This window comes from Tripterygium wilfordii, chromosome 2, assembly GCF_013401445.1.
Source record: "Tripterygium wilfordii isolate XIE 37 chromosome 2, ASM1340144v1, whole genome shotgun sequence".
Taxonomy (NCBI): Eukaryota; Viridiplantae; Streptophyta; class Magnoliopsida; order Celastrales; family Celastraceae; genus Tripterygium; species Tripterygium wilfordii.
Window position 1 is genome coordinate 2,943,546 of NC_052233.1, and position 19,625 is coordinate 2,963,170.

Sequence of the window (19,625 nt, forward strand, 5' to 3'; positions counted from 1 at the left end):
TTAATTTTTATTCTCCCTAAATCCCGATTCACGATTACCTAGGTTCACTCCACCTCGAACAAAGTGTCAAAATACCATAAACAGTGCATAATCGGGTCAGGATATTACAGTATATATGATGTGGGTTTCCTTCCTTTGTAAGCCCATTTGCAAGAGAGAATATGGGACCCACAGATTATGACAAATCACTGGATCTTCGATGGTATGTTCCCCTTGAACCGGGCAATGCCTGTCCTTTAAAAGCAACATATCGATGAAGGATTGATGGTAGACATGGTTGCATACTTGCACCCATCCGAGTAACATAATATCATTGATGTTACTTTCTTCTTCAAACTAGTATTGAAAAACAATGCCTGAAATCTTCCTTAAACCACTAAAAGTAGAGTTGCTGGGGTAGGAAGGGGGTTGGTTTCTTGATTGTAAGCTGTGGTTGTTTGTGCCATCACAACATCTTGAACAGAAAAATAGCAATCTATGATTGCATAAAAGTGTATATTTTTGGCTTGTCAGAACTACATTATACTTGATCGAGCACTTCATCTTCAACAGTACGTTCACCTCGAACAGACGACCGACAAATCGGGCAATGAACGTCGTTGAAGAGCCACTTATCTATGCAGAGTTGATGATAGACATGGTTGCATCCATTCAAAACCCTACACAGCTCTCCTCCTTCAAACTTTTCCAAGCATATCACACAATAATTACTATCTTCCCCTTCTTCTTCATGATGACTCTTCTTGTATTGAAAAACAATGCCAGCAGATGAAATAATATTCTTCCTCCTTAGCCCGCTATGGTACTGTTGCTGCTGGGGCGGGACGGGGTTGGTGTCGTGATCGTTGCTATTGTTTAGTGCAATCTCAACAAACCGAGCATTTAAAAACCAATCTAGGAATAAGAGGATTAAGGCTATGACAATAAATATTAAGGTTATGGACAACGAATTAAGATAGTCAGTCATCTCAATAGCAGGAGTCGATCGAGGAAGACTGTGAAAGAAATCAAGAGTTTATTTGTGTTAATTTGATGTAAAGATTATGATTTTGTTTTGTTATATATAAGCACATCGCTTATTTTTCTAATTCAATATGGATTAGGTTTTACGTAGTTGATGATAATTAACTATGGCAAATGAATATTGTTATGCCACAAAAATATGATAAATACAAACCCTTTTTTGTCAGGAAACATTCTATTAGGGACCAAACCGGTTCCTAAACTAAAAACTTGCCAAACGCAACTCGTAGCTCGTTGCGGCGGACGGTGTCGCGTTGGTCGCTTTGGTATTTGACGGGCCGGCCGGCACCTCGAGGTCACACCTCAACAAGTTGCGGTACTAGGCGAAGTGATGCGGTGTGATGCGTGTGAAAATTATTTGAATATGAGTATGAAAAAAATCAATCAAAATCCACCGAGTGAATTATATTTCCCCACAACTTCTAATTAATTGAATTCCGATCTGAATACACCAAAATGGGGCATCTCCTTTTCTATTTTAACTAAAAATTTATTTTAGGGACCACTATTTTCACTTCTTTTTGCGGCTTGCAATCCCATTGTCACAGCAACGACAATACTTCAGGAAGTACCAGGGCAACCTAACTAACACAAGTTGCTGGTGGTAACAAATCAGCATCCATCATCAAAGATTCTATATATTTATTGATTGCTGGGAGTAGTGACTTTCTTCAGAACTACTATGTTAATCCTCTGATTAACATAGTCTACATTGCTGATCAATATGGCTCATACCTTGTTGGTTCATTTAGAAGCTTAACAAGGATGTGTGTCTAGAATCAACACGTACTGATGTGCAAACAGTTTAATAAGAAGATCACATTTGCATCTCAAACTCTTTAAAAGCAACTCCATTTGACATTTGCAAGCCTCTCTATGAGACATTGTCAAGTCTCCTTCAAATTATGGTACTCTTCACCTAGTGTGAATTCCTTTTACATACAAAATTGAATTGTAATTCTCAATGTGTTGGCACTAAAAATATTATGGGTTGGGCCTAGTTCATGTACAAGGCCCAAGGTGTAGCCCATACGATCCTTCATGTTTTGAATTAATCACAGTCCATGGGCCCATTATATTGAGAAAGAGAAAGCCCAATTGATGAGTAACTGCCCAAGTGGAGTTGTGTTGAAAATGGCCCATGTAAAGTGGAGGAGGTTGTGACAGTTACAACAAGGTGGTACCGGTGGCAGCTTATGAGAGAAGTGAGGGAAGTTGTTGTGAGAAAGTGGTATTAACTTTCAACTGATAGAAAATGACACAAATAAAGGGAAAACTGCAGTAGGATCATGGTTTATGGGGGAAGAATTTCGTGCAAGATAGGAAGTATAAAAGTTGGTAGACAGACAAAGATCGGGACACACAAACAATCAGTCAAACAGACAACAAAAACTCAAGCCCAAAGGCAATTTCAAGCTTCCTAGCGTTCTAGCATTCCAATTACTTTACAAATCCTTGTCAATTTCGAGTACATATTATGTTGTTCATTCCAAATTCTCTTGTATTTATTCCTTGTCAAGTTTCAATGTCAACCATCGTTGTGTAAATTGTTCTTGGTGTCTATTTATTCTTCTTCATTTCAATCTCAACAAAGCGCACTTCAGTGGAGTTGGGGAACCTAGAACTATTGAGGTCCCAAGATATTTGTTCAATTGTCTAGATAGAAGTCTTATTTACATTCGGTGCATTTCATTCAAATTAGTGTAGGAAACTATAAGCCTTGGCACACCTGCAAATCACCACCTTGGACCACTTTTTGGTGACAACAACCTTTTTTGGCACACCTGGTGGGACTGGAGAAGAAGCATCTGAAAACTACCATGGCACCGCACACTCGCTTGTCAGGAAAAGAACCAATCGCTGGGGAAAATCTGCAGGAGGAAAACCCACTGGTAGAAATGGAAGAGGCTGCCAATGATGGTAGCACTGAAGAAAAGCAAGAGCTCATTGAACGACCAGCTGACTTATCTGATGAAGCCGCCATTTTGTTTGAACATTTGGTCAAAACCATCAAAAATCTGGAGGTGCGTTCTAACCAAACAATTGAAGATGTCATGAAGCAGGTTGAGCGAAAGTTGGAGCAGAAGTTTGAAGATATGACTATGGGGGGGCAATTCCCATCACTGAAAGGAACAAACTACCAAGCTGATGGTGGTTACAGCAAGTATACTCCTCCTCCAATGCGCTCTTCATCTGGTAATGGTCAGAATTTCAGGCCTTATTGCATATGGAAATACTAATCCTATGAACAATCCAACTGCCTATGCAACCACTGAACCTACTGGATCAGGAGGCAACGTCGCTGTAGGGGAGGGTACTGCTCGTAGGGTTCAACCTATTATTCCACCACAAATACCACCTGTTGATCTGGAGACTCTTAGACAGTTGGTTCAAAAATTATATGGCCACGGCCTTAGACAAGTTGGTCGGCCATAGTATCACAAACCCTATCCAGCTGTTGTGGATAGGGAGAATCCTTACCCAAGAGGATTTAGAGTACCTGATTTCACTTTATTCTATGGAGAAGAAGGGTTGTCCACCGTGGAGCATATTGGTCGTTTCACTATGCAATGTGGTGAATTGGCGAACTATGACAACTTTCGTCTCAGGTTATTTCCAAACTCTTTGACAGAAGTTGCTTTTACTTGGTATTCCACTTTACCAAGAAATTCCATCAATACATGGTGGGAGATGGAACGATCCTTTCATACTCAGTTCTTTAAAGCTGAACCAGAGGTGTCTGTGGTTGAGCTATCCAGATTAATGCAGAAGGCAGGAGAAACCACCGATGCATATATTGCTCATTTTAAGAGGCTGCGGAATAGATGCCGCATCTATCTACCTGAGTTAGAATTTATCAAAATGGCCCAGCAAGGATTGGACATTAAATTACACAAAAAGTTTCAAGGTATGGAATTTTATGACTTTTATGAGATGACAGCAAAGGTAGCAGAGTATGAAGAATTGTTGAAAGAAGAAAGTAGGAGAAAGAAATCTTCTATGGGAACTTACTATCAGGAGATGGAGATGGTTGCTGCGGAGGTGACTTCAGAAAAGAAAGTGTAGGTTTGTCCCGCATTATCCAAATCGAAAGCAACTGAGCCAGCAAAGAAACAACCCATGGGTGGTAACATCAATTAGACTTTTGATGTGACCAAAACGGAGGAGATTTTTTATTTTTTATGGCAAGAAAAGTTTGTTACATTTCTAGCTGGACACAAAATACCATCTCAGGAGGATACGAAAGGGAAGGAATATTGCAAATACCATGACCTATGGTCCCATAACACCAACAACTGCTAGATCTTCCTGCGATTCCCTGATAAGGAGTCGATGCTGGTAGATGAAGATTCATTTCCTCTAGTGGCAACCACTATACATGCAATTGATGTAGATCTTCATGACTACCTGGAGCTTAAAAGGAAACTGGAGAAGAAATCTCAGGTATGGGAACCAAATGCTCACAATTCTCAAAATTCTCAGGTCTATAAGGAGAAGAAGGGATGGAAACCACACTATGTGCAACCACCAGCCAGCACCATTACCAACAGATGCCAGTTCGTGAAACATAAGAAGTTTTCAGTAGCTCTAACCAGAACTTAGTTGAGGAGAAAGCAGAGGCAGTATGCTGCCTATATAAGGAATCACTACAAACCTCCAGTGATTCAACGCAGGAGCTGGACATGGGTTCGCAAAGAAAAGAAGTAAGAGGATAACCATCAAGTAAAAAAGGATCAACCACCTGCAAAGGAGTTCATGGAGGGGGCAATTCAGGTACCATATGAATGTTCTACTACTACTTTAGTTTTGCCAGCTGCTTGGCAGGTTAAGAAGCACATAAAAGAAAATCAAATGCCAAAGCTTGACCGGCTAGGGAAAGGTGATCAACCTTTCAGCTCAGTGATGGTGCAGATAGTGGATGAAGAAACCCCCAAAAGAGTTACCTTGGAGAAACCTTCAATTCAAATGTCACAGCACATCAAGCCAAGGTATGTCAGAGCACAGATGAATGACAAGCTAATTGACAGAGTTTTGATGGACAACGGATCTACAGTCAATACCATTCCAAAATCAATTCTCAGGCTGCTAGGTAAGAAAGAAGATGATTTAATTCCAACTGACGTGACTATGGCAGGCTTTACATGAGAAGTTACTAAGGCAGTTGGTATACTTCCAGTGGAGCTAACTGTCGAGCAAAAATCTTCCATGATAGCTTTCTTTGTCATTGACAGTCAGGCCAAATACCAAGCAGAGTCGACCAGGTATTCTGATGTGCTTGAAGACGTGCTTGAGTTAGCTGCAAATCTGAAGACCAAGCTTGAGCATCTGATAGTTGTGACTTGATGGAAGCACCCAGAGTATTGAGATTTTGCTGAGCATCTTGGAATTTCTCATGCACTTGGGTTCTTGCATCATATTGCTGCAAAATCTTATCTTTCGAACCTTGGATCTTGAGTTCTAAAGCCTCAATTTCTTCTTGAGCAGCAATGATATCCTTTTGACAAGGTCTTCAACGGCCAGATTTTCAGAGTTGGCAAGTAAAATTTCATAAGCAGCTCGATCGTTAGATAAACCTTCCAACTTGTTAGATAAAGCTTGCTCCAGAGAATAATCTTGATGAAAGGCAGTTGGTAGATGATGCAAATCATGCTCCAGACGAATGAGCCTACTTTTACTCTCGGGAGCTATATGAGGATTTGCCAGCAGAGTCTTCACATGCTTTAAAGCTTCCTTACCATCTGCTTCTTAAACATTTGGAAGATTTTTCTCAAAAAGCTGAACTAACCTATTGGTGGCATGTTGTAGTTCTTCCTCAGTTGGCACTTTACTAGCAAGAGGAGATGGAGTTAAGAAGGAGAAATCCAGACCTGCCAATGGATTTATCACGCTGGTTGGAATGATAGAGGTAAGCACTTTGAATGATGTTGCTGCCTTCATACATAAAGTACTATCATAAGTATCAAAGAATTATTTGTGGTAGCAAAATAAAGAAAGTGAAAGATATCAACCTAAGAAGAGAGAGGAGTAATTGAGCCAGAAGGTTGATTAGAAATCTTGGGAGTAACAATCGGCTCATTTGATGGAGGAACTCCTGTATAGCTGGCAGAAATCTTTTCACTCTCATCTTCAGAAGCTTCACTATCATCATTTCCTGAAATTGTAACAGGCTCTGAACTGGATTGGGTGGTCTTTTTAATTCTAGTAGAAGATCATTGAGATCTTCTCACAGCCACCACCTTCCTATTGGTTTTTGGCTTCTTCTTGGGAGAGATTGGCTCACTTTTAATGTTCAATTTTCTAGAGGAAATTGGAATAGCAGGAATAGCTGCACAGTATGTTACCATATCAGAATCTCATAGACGGACAAGCGAATAGAAAAAGAGGTAAAGAAAACATACCAAGTGTAACATCTGCAATGTCTGTCTCAGATTCAGTATTGAGAGGAGGAAGCGGATCAAGTGGAAGCAAACTTGTGTAATACCTTTCCCTCCAAGATAGATAGTCAGAAGTACAACTAGGACTGAACGGTGGTAGTAGTTGAAATACAAATCTTCTCAAATCATTATTATTTGCAACCACCTGGTTCTCAATTCTTTCTCTGGATTGAATGCTGGTCCTCTCTTCTCCAGGAGGGTTGTAATGAGAAAGGCGGTTAAGAGGCACATTTTGGGTATAACCCAACTGCCTAGCACAGAATTGAGGATTGTAGGCCTCAAAGCCACAAGTAGGGTTCATGGGGTTATCAATATTGGCACCTTCATGGAGATACCTGGGTGTAACAAGATTGACCCAGAAATCACGAAGGATATGGTCCATTACCATAGATATGGTAACTTTGAAAGATAACAATGACATCAAAGGACCATTAGGCAAAGTATCAGTGAACAAGAAATATTCAGAATCAGATCGATTGGAAGGCAAGGACAAGAAGAAATTGAAGATTTCTACAAAAGATCTATCACTGGTGCAAGCTAAAACAGACTGCCCATAAGAAGTGAATTTGGCAGGTAGTTGATAGCCAGGAGCACGTAAAGCAGGGAAATAAGTAAACAACCAAGGCTGAAGAATCCAAAGGCTACCAGAAAAAGATGGTAGTAGGGATTTTCAAAGGTGAGCAAAGAAAGACGGTGATAAATACGGTCTAGCCAAATACTCCCTAAAGCTACATTCTGACCTTCAACTAGGGCGCATGCAAAGTGAAGATAATCTTTGGCATGTTGATTAGCAAAGGTGCCGAAAACATACCTATAGAGTAGACACCACAAAAACAGAGCATGCTCTTTAAAGGTAGGTTCCCCAAGGTGTTTTGTGGAGCTCAAACCCTGGTAGGAAAAGGTTTTCTTTTCCTCCATTACTCCTACCTCGGTGATTCTGGCAGAAGTAAAGAGGCCGGGAGCATCTAGACCTATAATGGGCAGCCCAGTTAGGGCATACATATCTCTCAATGTGATGGTCATATGGCCACCGGGGAAAGCAAAAGAATTTGTCGAACGGGACCAGAAACAGCAAGCCGCTTAAATCAAAGCTGGGTCGAAGGAAATTGGCGCAAGAGTCATGTCAATAAATCGATCGAGTCCTTGCTTCATCCATTGGACACCAAAGGTAGTTCGAAGTCGATTGACCCAGTCTCTCCATCCCAAAGGCGGTTTGGGCCAGGAACGATGTCGTTCTAATATTGGTAGTTCATTTGCATGGTTGGCAAGAAGTTCCTCACAAGAGAGAGATGAAAAGCTTGTCAGTTTTTCGGTGGAAAGGTGAGAGTCGATGGGAGCAGTGTTTGGAAGGAAGGAAGCCATTGATTAAAGTTTAGAAGACGAAGAGGGGAAAAGGTGAGAACTTTCTAAAACAAATCAGGAAGTAAAGAGGCGTGCAGGAGTGAGGGATTAAAAAGTAGCAGCTGATCAAATTAAATGAGGTAAGTGAAGAGTCTGAATTTTAAATGGATTTTATTTGATAGTAATTGATATTTGAGAAGGACTTTAAGAAAGGCCGAAAAATCAGCTTTAAATCCAACTTTGAACAGTTGAATTCAAGCTGGGGGGTAATTCTTGGCACTAAAAATATTATGGGCTAGGCCTAGTCCATGTACAAGGCCCAAGGTGTAGCCCATACGGTCCATCATGTTTTGAATTAATCACAACCTATGAACCCATTATATTGAGAAGGAGAAAGCCCAATTGATGAGTAACTGCCCAGGTGGAGTTGTGCTGAAAATGGCCCATGTAAAGTGGAGGAAGTTGTGGCAGTTACAACAAGGTGGTATAGGTGGCAGCTTATGAGAGAAGTGAGGGAAGTTGTTGTGAGAAGGTGGTATTAACTTCCAACTGACAAAAAATGGCACAAATGAGGGGATAACTGCAGTAGGATCATGGTTTATAGGGCGAGAATTTCGTGCAAGATTGGAAGTATAAAACCTTGTAGACAGACAGAGATCGGGACACACAAACAATCAGTCAAACAGACAACAAAAACTCAAGCCCAAAGGAAATTTCAAGCTTCCTAGCATTCTAGCATTCCAATTACTTTCCAAATCCTTGCCAATTTCGAGCAAATATTATGTTGTTCATTCCAAATTCTCTTATATTTATTCCTTGTCAAGTTTCAATGTCAATCATCGTTGTGTAAATTGTTCTTGGGGTCTATTTATTCTTCTTCATTTCAATGTCAACAAAGTGCACTTCAGTGGAGTTGGGGAACCTAGAACTATTGAGGTCCTAAGATAGTTCGTTCAATTGTCTAGATAGAAGTCTTATTTATATTCGGTGCATTTCATTCAAATTAGTGTAGGAAACTATAAGCCTTGGCACACCTGCAAATCACCACCCTGGGCCTTTTTGGTGACAACACAATGTAATTGTGTTTTTGTTAGGCTTTAAGGAAGCAAAGAGAGGCTGATATATGTTGGATAGGGAGAGTAGAGACCACAGTGTTCTTGTGCAATCCAAAGACGTGCCAGGAACTTGTCCAAATGCCACCCAGTATGTGTTTTGGGATAATGTGCATCCATCAGAGGCTGCTAATCAGGCTCTTCCTGATACCTCGATTATTCAAGGAATCAGCCTCATTGGATGAGCTAGGCTTTCATATTTGGCTATGATTTTCTGTGTGAAATGTCTCAATGTGTTGCTCTTTTTGGCTTTATTATATGTTTTCTTGTTTATGGGAAGGTCAAAAGTTTGTTATAGACCTTATTACTTTAACTGAAACTTATATGGTAAACTGAGTTCTAGGTTATTTTTGCTTAAAATATTTGGAATGCGTCAAAATTGTAGCAATATATCTACATGCTAAGCTTTATATTGGGTCTGTTATATAGGGGTGATTTGTATTTGGACCTCTTGCAATTTGGGTGTGCTTTGTATTTGGACCTCTTGTGATGAGGTCAAATGAGTTCCAAAATTGTGATAAGGTGAGGTGAGTTACAATGATTAAAATATTTGACGCATCACTAAAAATACTATGCTGAGGTGACATGCAATTTAGCATTTGCATGAATACAGTTGCGGTGTGTAAGTGGTAAGTTCACCGGTTAAATGTCATTTTATCTAATATTATTGATTCTAATATAACCTATAACATTCTTTTCAATATTTTTCATTGAAAATTTTATAATATATGATGAATTAATTTATTAACAATTTAAATTATTGTTTTCCTTTCATGGCTTCAGGATACAATTGTACAAATATAAAAAAAAAATGACGAGGGCAATAATGTAAAAAGCCCAGTGTTTTGGTGACACGAAGCGCATGTTTCACGGTGTTGACGGGATGCGACACATTACCAAACAATTTTTTGCATTTGAAACTGCGTTTCAACTCACCAAGGTGCGTTCAATTCTGCCGTGTATCTTCCTTCAATTGATGCACTGAAAGTCAATTACAATTCATACTCTAATTCCTCATGACTTGTCTAGAATTTGTGGACTTAAAGTGAAATTGATGCGTGCGTATTGGCTAATTTACGACTAAGCCAACATAACTTTGAATCCATCAAGAAAATTGAGAAAAAAAACTCAAAAAAACGTACACTTATTTTATTTCAAATATTTCAAACATTATTTAGTCTATAAATACTAAAAATAAGGAAACCCTAATAAAATTAAGATATTAATTTGACTAGAATTCCTACTGACTATTAAAAGCCTAATAATTCTATTAGAAATAGACTTTTAATAAGGAAAAAAAAAATTAAACTTACTCTCCTAATTACTAAAGAAATCTATCAAACTTGTCCTACAAAACCTTTTTGTGGGCTTCAACTATCAAGCATTGATTGAGACATTATTGAGCCCTTTTTCCACCACTTTCCATAGAGTATTCCTACAAACCACAATTTAGTTTTCGTAAAAAGCTTCGTACCAAAAAGATGCACAAAAACCAAGTTTCGTTCAAAATTGAACAAAAATGTGAAAAGTTGACCATAAAAGGAGACTAAAACCAAGTATAATTGGGGTACAAATATATGTAAAATATGATAATATCAATATATAAACTATATTTTCCTTACAAGATCCAATAAAACGTCATTATACTTGGTCGAGCACTTCATCTTCAATGGTATGTCCACCTCGCACGGACAACCGACAAATCGGGCAATGAACGTCGTTGAAGAACCACTTATCTATGCACGGTTGATGGTAGACATGGTTGCATCCATTCAGAACCCTACACAGCTCTCCTTCTTCAAACTTTTCCCAACATATCACACAATCGTTATTGTCACTATCTTCGTCTTTTTCTTCTTCATGACGACTTTTTTTGTATTGAAAAACAATGCCTGCAGACGAAATAATATTCTTCCTCCTCAGCCCTCTACGGCGGTCCTGCTCGGGTGGGACGGAGTTGGTGTGGCGATTGTTGTTATTGTACAGTGCCAACTCAACAAATCGAACAGCAAAGTAATAATCTAGGAATAGGAGGATTAAGAATATGACAATAAATATTAAGGTTAAGGACAAGGAAACAAAGAAAGCCATCTCAATAGCTGGAGCCGAGGAAGACAATGTGAAAGAAATCAAGAGTTGCTTCTGTTTGATGTAAAGATTAAAATTTTGTATTGTCATATATAAGCACATCGCTTATCCTTTCTAATTCAATATGGACTAGGATTTACATAGTAGTCACTATGATACTTGGACTCGGATATACGAACGAACACTCCACTAATACAAGTGACCAATGAAAAAACTACCAGTGAAAGGCCCAAACACAACATGCAAATCCATAAATTAAACATAGATACGAAACTTTGGAAAGAATAAACACAGGGTCATCCATTTTGACCCCGCCTGTTTTCAATTAATTTGCTTGGAAAACTACAAGCCACCCCACTCCACCAATTTTAGTAAAGGAAAAAAAAAGATAAAGAAGAGAGAATCAGTGAGAAAAAAATGAAAAATAGAAAGCAAGAATCACTAGATGACCAATCAACAGAATCAATTCTGAAAATGTACACAACACCAGCTATGCTGCTGATTCTGATGAAGCTTTTACTAATTGCCATGAAGCGCAGCAGAAACCCAATCTGATGCAGCGGCTCTGGCATCGGACTCGGTATGGGGAGAAAGTGAGAGAGGAGTTATTGTAACCTGTTCTCCAAGGTAAAATACGCACACTTACATACATCAGCAGCCTCTTAAATTCAAAGTCAAAATATAAACTGTACAATACTCCAATGACGGGTCAGTAACACATGCTATTTCTGAAAACTAGGAGAACTTAAAAAATTCCCAATGAGCTTTGACATATGCAGACATTAAAAGTGGAGATTTTTATAACAGTGTTTCTTACTGCTAGCGCACCTCAAATGGTGATGAGGCCAGTTATTATTACAGATGGCAACAAACATACGGAGTCTATGATGTGTACTTATAACATTTACCATTACTTAATGGGTCCCATGCTAGCAATGGACAATTTGAATGGATCTCTCAATCAAATTTTTTAGAAAACAGAAGGAACCATGAAACAGTCTGCACAATTAAGCTTACTCTCGTTGAATCTTAATTGAATAAACAATGATAAAAATACAGATTGGAATTAGGAGGAAATGCTTTCACTTACAAATCCATTTTCAAGCGCTCTGAAATCCAAGTCATCATCTGCATCATCCTGCTCCTTATCCACAAACTGCTAGCATATGCATCGACACAACTCATTTACTTCACTATTATGTAGAATTGCATTAATTTGTTTTCACAAAAAAGGAACAGAGGGCATGGACAAGATAGAACAAAAGAGCCAAGCCCAATAATTCTTTTTTTAGGTGGGGTTGTCGATGGTGATAGAGAAAACGGCAAGAGGTAGCAAGTGAAGCATGCAAGTTGTTTATACAAACATCATGCAAAAGTAGGTAAAAAATTCTAGATAAAATTTTTGACAAAAACCCAAGAACAAAGTTTACCTCACCCATGATTTCAGAAGCCGAAATGAAGCATCAAAAATAATTCTCATAACAACTTCAAAAAACAACTCCCGTGCAGGGTCGGGAATTGGCAGGATGTATGCAGACCGTACCCCACATAATACATGGAGAGACGGTTTACATAAATTGAATATATGACATGCAACTCTACCACTGGACACATGTTCGCATGTAAGTCTCAAATTTAAAAATAAGCTCCATACCTCTAAGCGAAAGTACTTTTTCAGCCGACCAGAAACCGGCTTCCCTGCAGCCCCAACTGATTCAATCTCTACATTAGGTCTTTGTTTTGTCAAGCGACGAGCTGCACCCTGATAAATCAAAGAGAGAATATACTTTAGATGAGCACCAAAAATCTTCCCACGATTCTTTATCGAATATAACGAGTTTTTTTCCAAAATGACACTCAGACAGCAAATATATCCCAATATAACATTGGGATGAAAGTTATTCCCTAAACAGCACTACACGTCTTCCTTGATGGCGTGTTCTTTGTTAGTTTTATACGATCACACCAACGAGGATGGCGTGATATATTTTCCCTCAGTCGCGCCAACTAATGCAAATTTTGTGTCACGCCATCCTAGATGGCGCAACTAATATATTTCATATCAATCACGCCTATCTAAGCGTGATTGATCATTTTGTTCATTCACGCCAATGTATTTGGTCCATCTACTACTCCCGCCGCATGGAGTACGCACAGGACCATATCATATTTTTTATGTAAATTTTTTATGTTTTATGCAAATTTTACGTATTTTCTATAAGTCAATCACATCCCCCGTGCAACTGACGTTACGATGCATCCCTCCCAACTAACGTAGAATGAAATTGGTCCATCTACTACTCCCGCCGCATGGAGTAGGCACAGGACCATATGATATTTGCTATGTTTTTTGCTATTGCTAGAATCATATGACATTTTGTATGTTTATTTTTACTATTTCGAAGATTTGGTTTGTTTAGGTTGGATCAAAGGATCACTCTTTTATGTATTTTGCTAGATATTGATTGTTCATTTTCGTATCTTATGCACTCAAGTTGGATTTTTTTTTTTTTTTGCTTTTTATTAGACAAATTTGTTCATTCACACCAAATACATTGGTGTGAATGAACAAAATGATCAATCACGCCTACATCGTAGGCATGATTGATATGAAATATATTAGTTTCGCCATCTAGGATGGTGTGACATAAAATTTGCATTAGTTGCGCCATCCTCGACGGTGTGACTGAGGAAAAATATATCACACCATCCTCGATAGCGTAATCGCATAAAACTAACAAAGAACACGCCATCCAAGATGACGTGTAGTGCTATTTAGCGAATAACTTTCATCCCAATGTTATAGAGTGTCATTTTGGGGAAAAAAAAACTCTAATATAACTATTAAAACTCACGGCAGCAGATGCATCTCGGCTAAGTTGTGCTAGCTGGATGCCAAGGCTTTGTTGATTAGACATGAAATGTCCACCAGAAGGATGACGGTTAGCTGAAACAGCTTGCCAGCTAGGTGTAGATCTCCACGTACTTTGCTTGGTCAACTTGAGACCCTGTAAAGCAGAATATATTATAGATGACTACATAACCAAGCAGAAGTATAGCATAGAGGGGAAAAATCTTGGCATTGCCATGTGCACGAATGATCATTGCAAGGCAACAAATCCTGGATGTCATCTATATATAGAAAAGCTACCACTATAGCAAGCTAGAAAAGTGTCATACAATTTACATATGTAAGCCACAGGTGAAAAGGAAATAAATCCCTGATCATTTCAGATTTTTATAGGAGTGTAAGTGGTAATGCTTCCATGATCACAGCAACAATAATGCCACCAGTTTGAGTATATTGGTGAGTAGGGCAGAAACACAGCTATGGCACTCAACAAGTTGCTGATAGAAGAAGGCACTTTGTTTCCTTTCCTCAATAAAATTTCTATCATTTATAGAGGCGGAGGGAGAGAGGGAGGGGGGAGCAGAGGAAAAAAATATCACAAAAGCATCAAAATATTATCAAAATTTCTCTGGTTAAATAACTAACCACACTAAAGTAAGCAGAAAACAAAACCCTAGGACACCAACATACAGGAAAAAAGGAACTCAGTTCGCAAGGAAACCGAGAAAGATATAATCTCAGATATAAAAATGCCTTTCATATATGTTGCTAAATTTGGTTTATAGAGGCCCATCCACTCTCCCTAACAGGACCTATTAGAGAGAGAAGAGGATAACATAGATCTCTCTTAATATTGTCCAAATGTAACTTAACGTAACTTACATCCTCCACATCAATTTATCTAAACCAGGAGTCCAATGTACACATTGGAGCTTAGAATACTAAAACATCGTGTGCAAACTTTCTGTGCTTCTTGCAAAGAAACTATTGCATCCTTGCAAACATTTCACCTTTATTTCGCCCAAAAGTTCTAGATTCCAAACTGAAAGCGTCATAATTTCATAGTACATCATGCAATGCATCTTGCATACCCACTACTAGAGATGCCAACCACGTTTCAAGCAGAGCATTTCCTCATTGAAAAATTACTCAACGTACTGATATCAACTTTCTTCCATGACCATCAAACAAGATGAAGCTCCGAACTCGTACCCACATATGTAATGGATGCAGCAAAAATCTAAAGATATTGTCCAACACAATTAGCAAGAAAGAGGGAAAATGCATTTATGCGTCCACCAAAAAATATTCATTAATATTTTCATGATCATATGAAATTTGAAAAAAGTGAATCAATATCATGATTGCGTCGAGTGGCATGCATTTAGGAAAGGCCCCCTTCACTACAACCAGGGGTGCGCATTGGATGCATTTAGGAAAGGCCAAAGCTGTGGCATGACCACAAGCTCAACCCACGCCGTGTCCAGTAAACCATAAGCCAAAAGAATTCATCCTTAACTAGATTCTGACAAAAGGCAACTTGGTCATGTCTGACTCAAATCATGCCATGTAACTTTCCTTCTTTACCTTTTAAAAATGAAAATCCTCCTCAAAAGCTTGTCAGAATGGACTCATAATTTCAGAAAATTTCCCCTCAACGATACTTAAACACGCCCATGATAGGCACTGAGATGACAAAATCACCGTATAGATAAACTAAAATTGTGGAAGAGTTTATATTATCACCCCAAAAAAAAATTGTGAACACAATACAGTCTATGTATTTTTCCTTATTAGACGTGGTAAAAGTCGTACGCATTCCGTCAATATATAAGAAAAACATTTAAATAAAAGAAATCTATAAAAAATAATTTTAAAAAATACCTTGTTTGTCGAGGGGCATGTGGGAATTTCTATGTTCAGCAAGCAACTTTCCGGGAAAAGTCCCTTCTCAATGTCTCTAAGTGCAGCATTTATCAAAGGCAAACAGATGGAAACAGCATCCTTGAAATCACTCTCCTGGCTTTCATCCTTCTTCCTACAATGAATTATGGTGCCAATGAATAACTTTCAAACGGAGTTGAGCAAATAGAAAATTCATTGAATACAATGACATATCATCAACTCACCAATTCAGAGAAATAGACAATGATGGTACACCACACATTAATGCCTCTCTAGCACCAGCAACAACACCAGAGTAGAACCTAGCACATTTAAAGTCGTAGAATATTTTTGGGATGAGAGAAAGCTAGAATAAAAAAAGAAAATTATAGAGTTTAGAGGTCTACCATAAATAAATAAAAACTGAGTAAATACATGTTCAAAATACAATCCCGAGTATTGAATAGTATGGAATGGTTATCCAAATTGGTAAACTATAGTAATAATCATAAAATTCAAGCGTAATCAAACAACTTACATTTGATGTCCACAGCTGGATCCATGGTTAATTCCACAAATAACCTGGAAGAAGATCAACATAAACTCAGGAAATGAATAAAATCGAGATATATGTCTCATTGTATTGACGACATGTAAACTCTAACCAGCAGAGGCTTTGACCAAGAAAATAGTGCCCCAGATAATGCTAATGAGACACAGTCCACAGGAGTCCCTGAGTAACAAGAACCACCACCAAAGCCTATTACTATAAGTGATCACGACCAATATACAATATTCACAATAAATTTAAGCATTGTTGCAGTCATAATTGCATATTAACAGGACTACCACAGAGAGGGAGAAAGAGAGGGAAGGGGGAGAGGTAAGAAAAAGCTCCAAGAAGAATCGGCTGATTTTATCACAAGTATCATTGTTCTCTATCCCACCTATAAAGTGTGAAAATGAAAAACGAACATCTACATTATCTTCCAACCATAAATCAGAAAGAATTCAACAAACAATCGAAAAACTAGACAAAAATCTACATAGATATATACAACAACCAGCCACACTAATTTATAACCAAATTATTACTGTACCTGAAACTTCATAAGCTGTGGCGCCACCAAGTTCAGTAGAAGTCACAGCGATTGTTTCCTGTAAAGTGACAGAGTGACCCGACACTGATTTATCCCTGAAATCAACAAATTAACAAGCCAAGTCCAAATCAACTTAAACGAAAATAAGAGGAAAACCCAAATACGATGAACCAAATTAAACCTTGAAGAACCAGGAAAACATCAAATCAAGTGGCAAATTAATTGGAAAACATTAAAAGTAGTGAGCTTTACTTCCAAAGGAACAACCTCATAGTGTAAAGTATCGGCAAATGAAGCAAAAAAAAAAAGCATAACATGCAATATAATCAATAGAAACGAAGAAAAGCATCACATATAAACTAGAGCCGAAATACATAATCTTTTTTCCCGATTGTTAAGAAGTATAACACAACCCATAAAAAGAAAATTGACAAAATGCCTAAGGAAGAGTAGGAAAGGCAAACGCGACCGCGGTAACAAAAAAAACACTTTAGATATTAGAAATAACTCAGATTACCACGGAACAAAATCAAGAGTAACAGAAACAAAAAAACATAGAGTAGTAAGAATTAGAAAGAAAAGTCAAAGAAAACCCACGATTGCGGCGCACAAACATGGACATTGTAAAGGCCTTCACGGACTAACGCTTCAACTAGATAAACAAGGCCGGGGGACTCAATTCCGTGACCATTTGTGACCAAAACAACCGGTTTGGAGCTATTATCATCGGAAGCGTTATCTTCAACAGAAGTGGAAGTACAGGGCACCGTTGATTCATCTGCGTCTTTAGATGGATCCCCGTTTTCCTCGCCGGCCTTTCTTCTGAGAAGTACGTCTTGCAAATTCGAGACAAGACCTGGAGGACGCGAGTGATTGTTCCTCACAGAAGTCATTCCACCGAAATATGAAGTATGCGAGAGCTATAAAGAATCAAAAATCAAAACCCTAGAGAGAGACAGAGAGAAAGAGATGATGAAGAAGAGAAAAAGGAGGTAATAAAGAGCTGTAAAGAGGGAGAGAGATGAGCGGGTCTAGGGGGAGAGAGAGGGGGAGGACCTGTTATAAGAGAGAGAGATGAGCAGGGGGTCACACCCTCCTTTACCGGGCCACTTTTATATTTTCAAATGCATTCATTATCTATATTCAAATTTAGACCAAAGGCATTTTCTTTTATGTTAAAATATTAAAAACTATTTAGAGGACAAACATCTGGCACCAAATATAAAAACCAATTCAATTGCGGGAAACAACCTGTCCTCAAAGTTTGCAAGATTAAGTAAACGTTTAATCACTAAAAGATATTTAAGATTTTATTTTGATTATCCAAAGATCAAATGTTTCAAATTAATCATTTAAAATATTTTTTACTACACTTTAGTCACTCGGTCAGATTTTATTATTCTGTTAACTTCTATGACTTTAATAAAAATATTATTTTTTATGCCACATGTATATACAGTCTTGACGCCGTTAAGCCATGACATTACACATTGACAGTTTCTTAACGATCAAAGTGACATGTAGGATAGATGATTGCCCTAAATCCCTAATATCTGCCTGAGTGGCCAAAGTATAGCAAATTTTTTTAGGGTGATTAATTTGGAATGTTTGATCTTTGGGTGACCAAAATGAAATTTTCAGTGACGAAAAATTTACTTAACCCCATATATACACATATACATATCATTTCTCACGTATGGACGCCCTGCAAAACATAAACTTTACAAATTTCTCATATCAATTGTTGAATCTGACCAACACCATGAACCATGAATCCTCATCAAAATGGAAACCCATAGGTCCCATTCGGGTCTTTCGACGACGATTGTTTTCTATCGAAAAGTGGTCGAAGATGGTAGCTCTTGATCCAATGAGTAGAATGATACCATCGGTAGCTAGAGCAGACATATGAATCGGCTGGATCAACAGCAGAAAAGTGAGGCATACCAACGGCTTCAAGAAGGATTTCCAATGAATCCGACAATTGTTCTTGGCGATGGATGGTCGGGATGAGCTACTACTAGTCCGGGGAAGAATTTTGGTTTGTTGACCACCTCAAATAGTAGCCGCACAACCCATTTCCATGATTGGCGATAGCGAGAAAGATGAAGTGTTTTGTAATTTTTCATAGTTGCCTTTAATCTCATTGTTGGTCATATCCAACGGTTGAGATGTTAAATTCGTAAAATTTATGGTTTATGAGGGTTCACATGTGAGAAAAAATCCATATATATCTTAATACATATATATATATTATGTGTGTTGCCTTTGTCTGCTTTGTACAAAGGTTTTGTTCTTTTCTTCTCATTCTCAACTTTGTGTACCTTTCATCTTATACACGTAATGTAATTAATAAGAATATACCTACTATTCTTCACTGTCACTAATAGAGAATATATATTATTTTTATAATATAGATATGAATTACTAATTGATTTTGTACATCTATATGAGATTAGATAGAATTCAGATTATAATATAAGAGAACTACCAGCGGTTACATAAACCGCAGTTATAATATGTTTGGCCTTGCGTTCATAAAAAACCGTAGGTATAGTTTTGCAGATAAAAATCCAATTTCTAATAGTGAATTTTAATAATCTTAAGGTTTTGATCTAACAATAGAATAAATAAAAATATGGATGGCAGTCATAACTACTACTTTAATAATTGAAGGTTTATTAAATTAATCGTACTATATTATGGGTGGAAGATAAAAGAGAGGAGGAATTAAACATAAACAAGCATTTGTCATTTCTTGTTTTGTTTTCCGTTGATGTTTGTATATATT

General features: G+C 38.0%; 3 protein-coding genes across 3 annotated transcripts; all 3 read right to left on the bottom strand.

The window, feature by feature from the left end:
- Positions 1-520: 520 nt before the first annotated feature.
- Positions 521-2,845, bottom strand: LOC120009511 (RING-H2 finger protein ATL56-like). The gene is made up of 3 exons (XM_038860133.1): positions 2,753-2,845; positions 1,759-1,796; positions 521-995 (listed from the first exon to the last, which is right to left on the bottom strand). Exons 1-3 carry the CDS (start codon positions 2,843-2,845, stop codon positions 521-523), a joined length of 606 nt encoding a protein of 201 aa, XP_038716061.1.
- A 7,707-nt stretch (positions 2,846-10,552) lies between these two features.
- LOC120009520 (RING-H2 finger protein ATL66-like) lies at positions 10,553-11,101 on the bottom strand. Its single transcript, XM_038860144.1, has one exon. It carries the CDS (start codon positions 11,099-11,101, stop codon positions 10,553-10,555), a length of 549 nt encoding a protein of 182 aa, XP_038716072.1.
- Positions 11,102-11,244: 143 nt separating this feature from the next.
- Positions 11,245-17,887, bottom strand: LOC120004592 (5'-nucleotidase SurE-like). The gene is made up of 10 exons (XM_038853962.1): positions 17,432-17,887; positions 16,835-16,929; positions 16,400-16,467; positions 16,273-16,316; positions 15,980-16,057; positions 15,735-15,888; positions 13,855-14,007; positions 12,654-12,761; positions 12,090-12,155; positions 11,245-11,614 (listed from the first exon to the last, which is right to left on the bottom strand). The coding sequence occupies exons 1-10, from the start codon at positions 17,725-17,727 to the stop codon at positions 11,519-11,521; spliced, it is 1,158 nt and encodes a 385-aa protein (XP_038709890.1). The 5' UTR covers positions 17,728-17,887; the 3' UTR covers positions 11,245-11,518.
- Between the last annotated feature and the right edge of the window lie 1,738 nt (positions 17,888-19,625).

Bases quoted from the DNA above. Each gene is read 5' to 3' on its own strand.
- LOC120004592 (XM_038853962.1), bottom strand. From the start codon at position 17,727: ATGACTTCTGTGAGGAACAATCACTCGCGTCCTCCAGGTCTTGTCTCG. The intron at 16,317-16,399 runs GTTAGAGTTTAC...ATCTTCTTCCAG, and splicing joins CTTGGTCAAAGCCTCTGCTG to GTTATTTGTGGAATTAACCA. The intron at 14,008-15,734 runs GTATTTTTTAAA...TCTGCTTTACAG, and splicing joins CATGCCCCTCGACAAACAAG to GGTCTCAAGTTGACCAAGCA.
- LOC120009520 (XM_038860144.1), bottom strand. From the start codon at position 11,101: ATGTGCTTATATATGACAATACAAAATTTTAATCTTTACATCAAACAG.
- LOC120009511 (XM_038860133.1), bottom strand. From the start codon at position 2,845: ATGGTAGTTTTCAGATGCTTCTTCTCCAGTCCCACCAGGTGTGCCAAA. The intron at 1,797-2,752 runs GTGTGCCAAGGC...TGTTGATTCTAG, and splicing joins TCCAAGGTGGTGATTTGCAG to ACACACATCCTTGTTAAGCT. The intron at 996-1,758 runs GTATGAGCCATA...TTTCTTTCACAG, and splicing joins CTTCTAAATGAACCAACAAG to TCTTCCTCGATCGACTCCTG.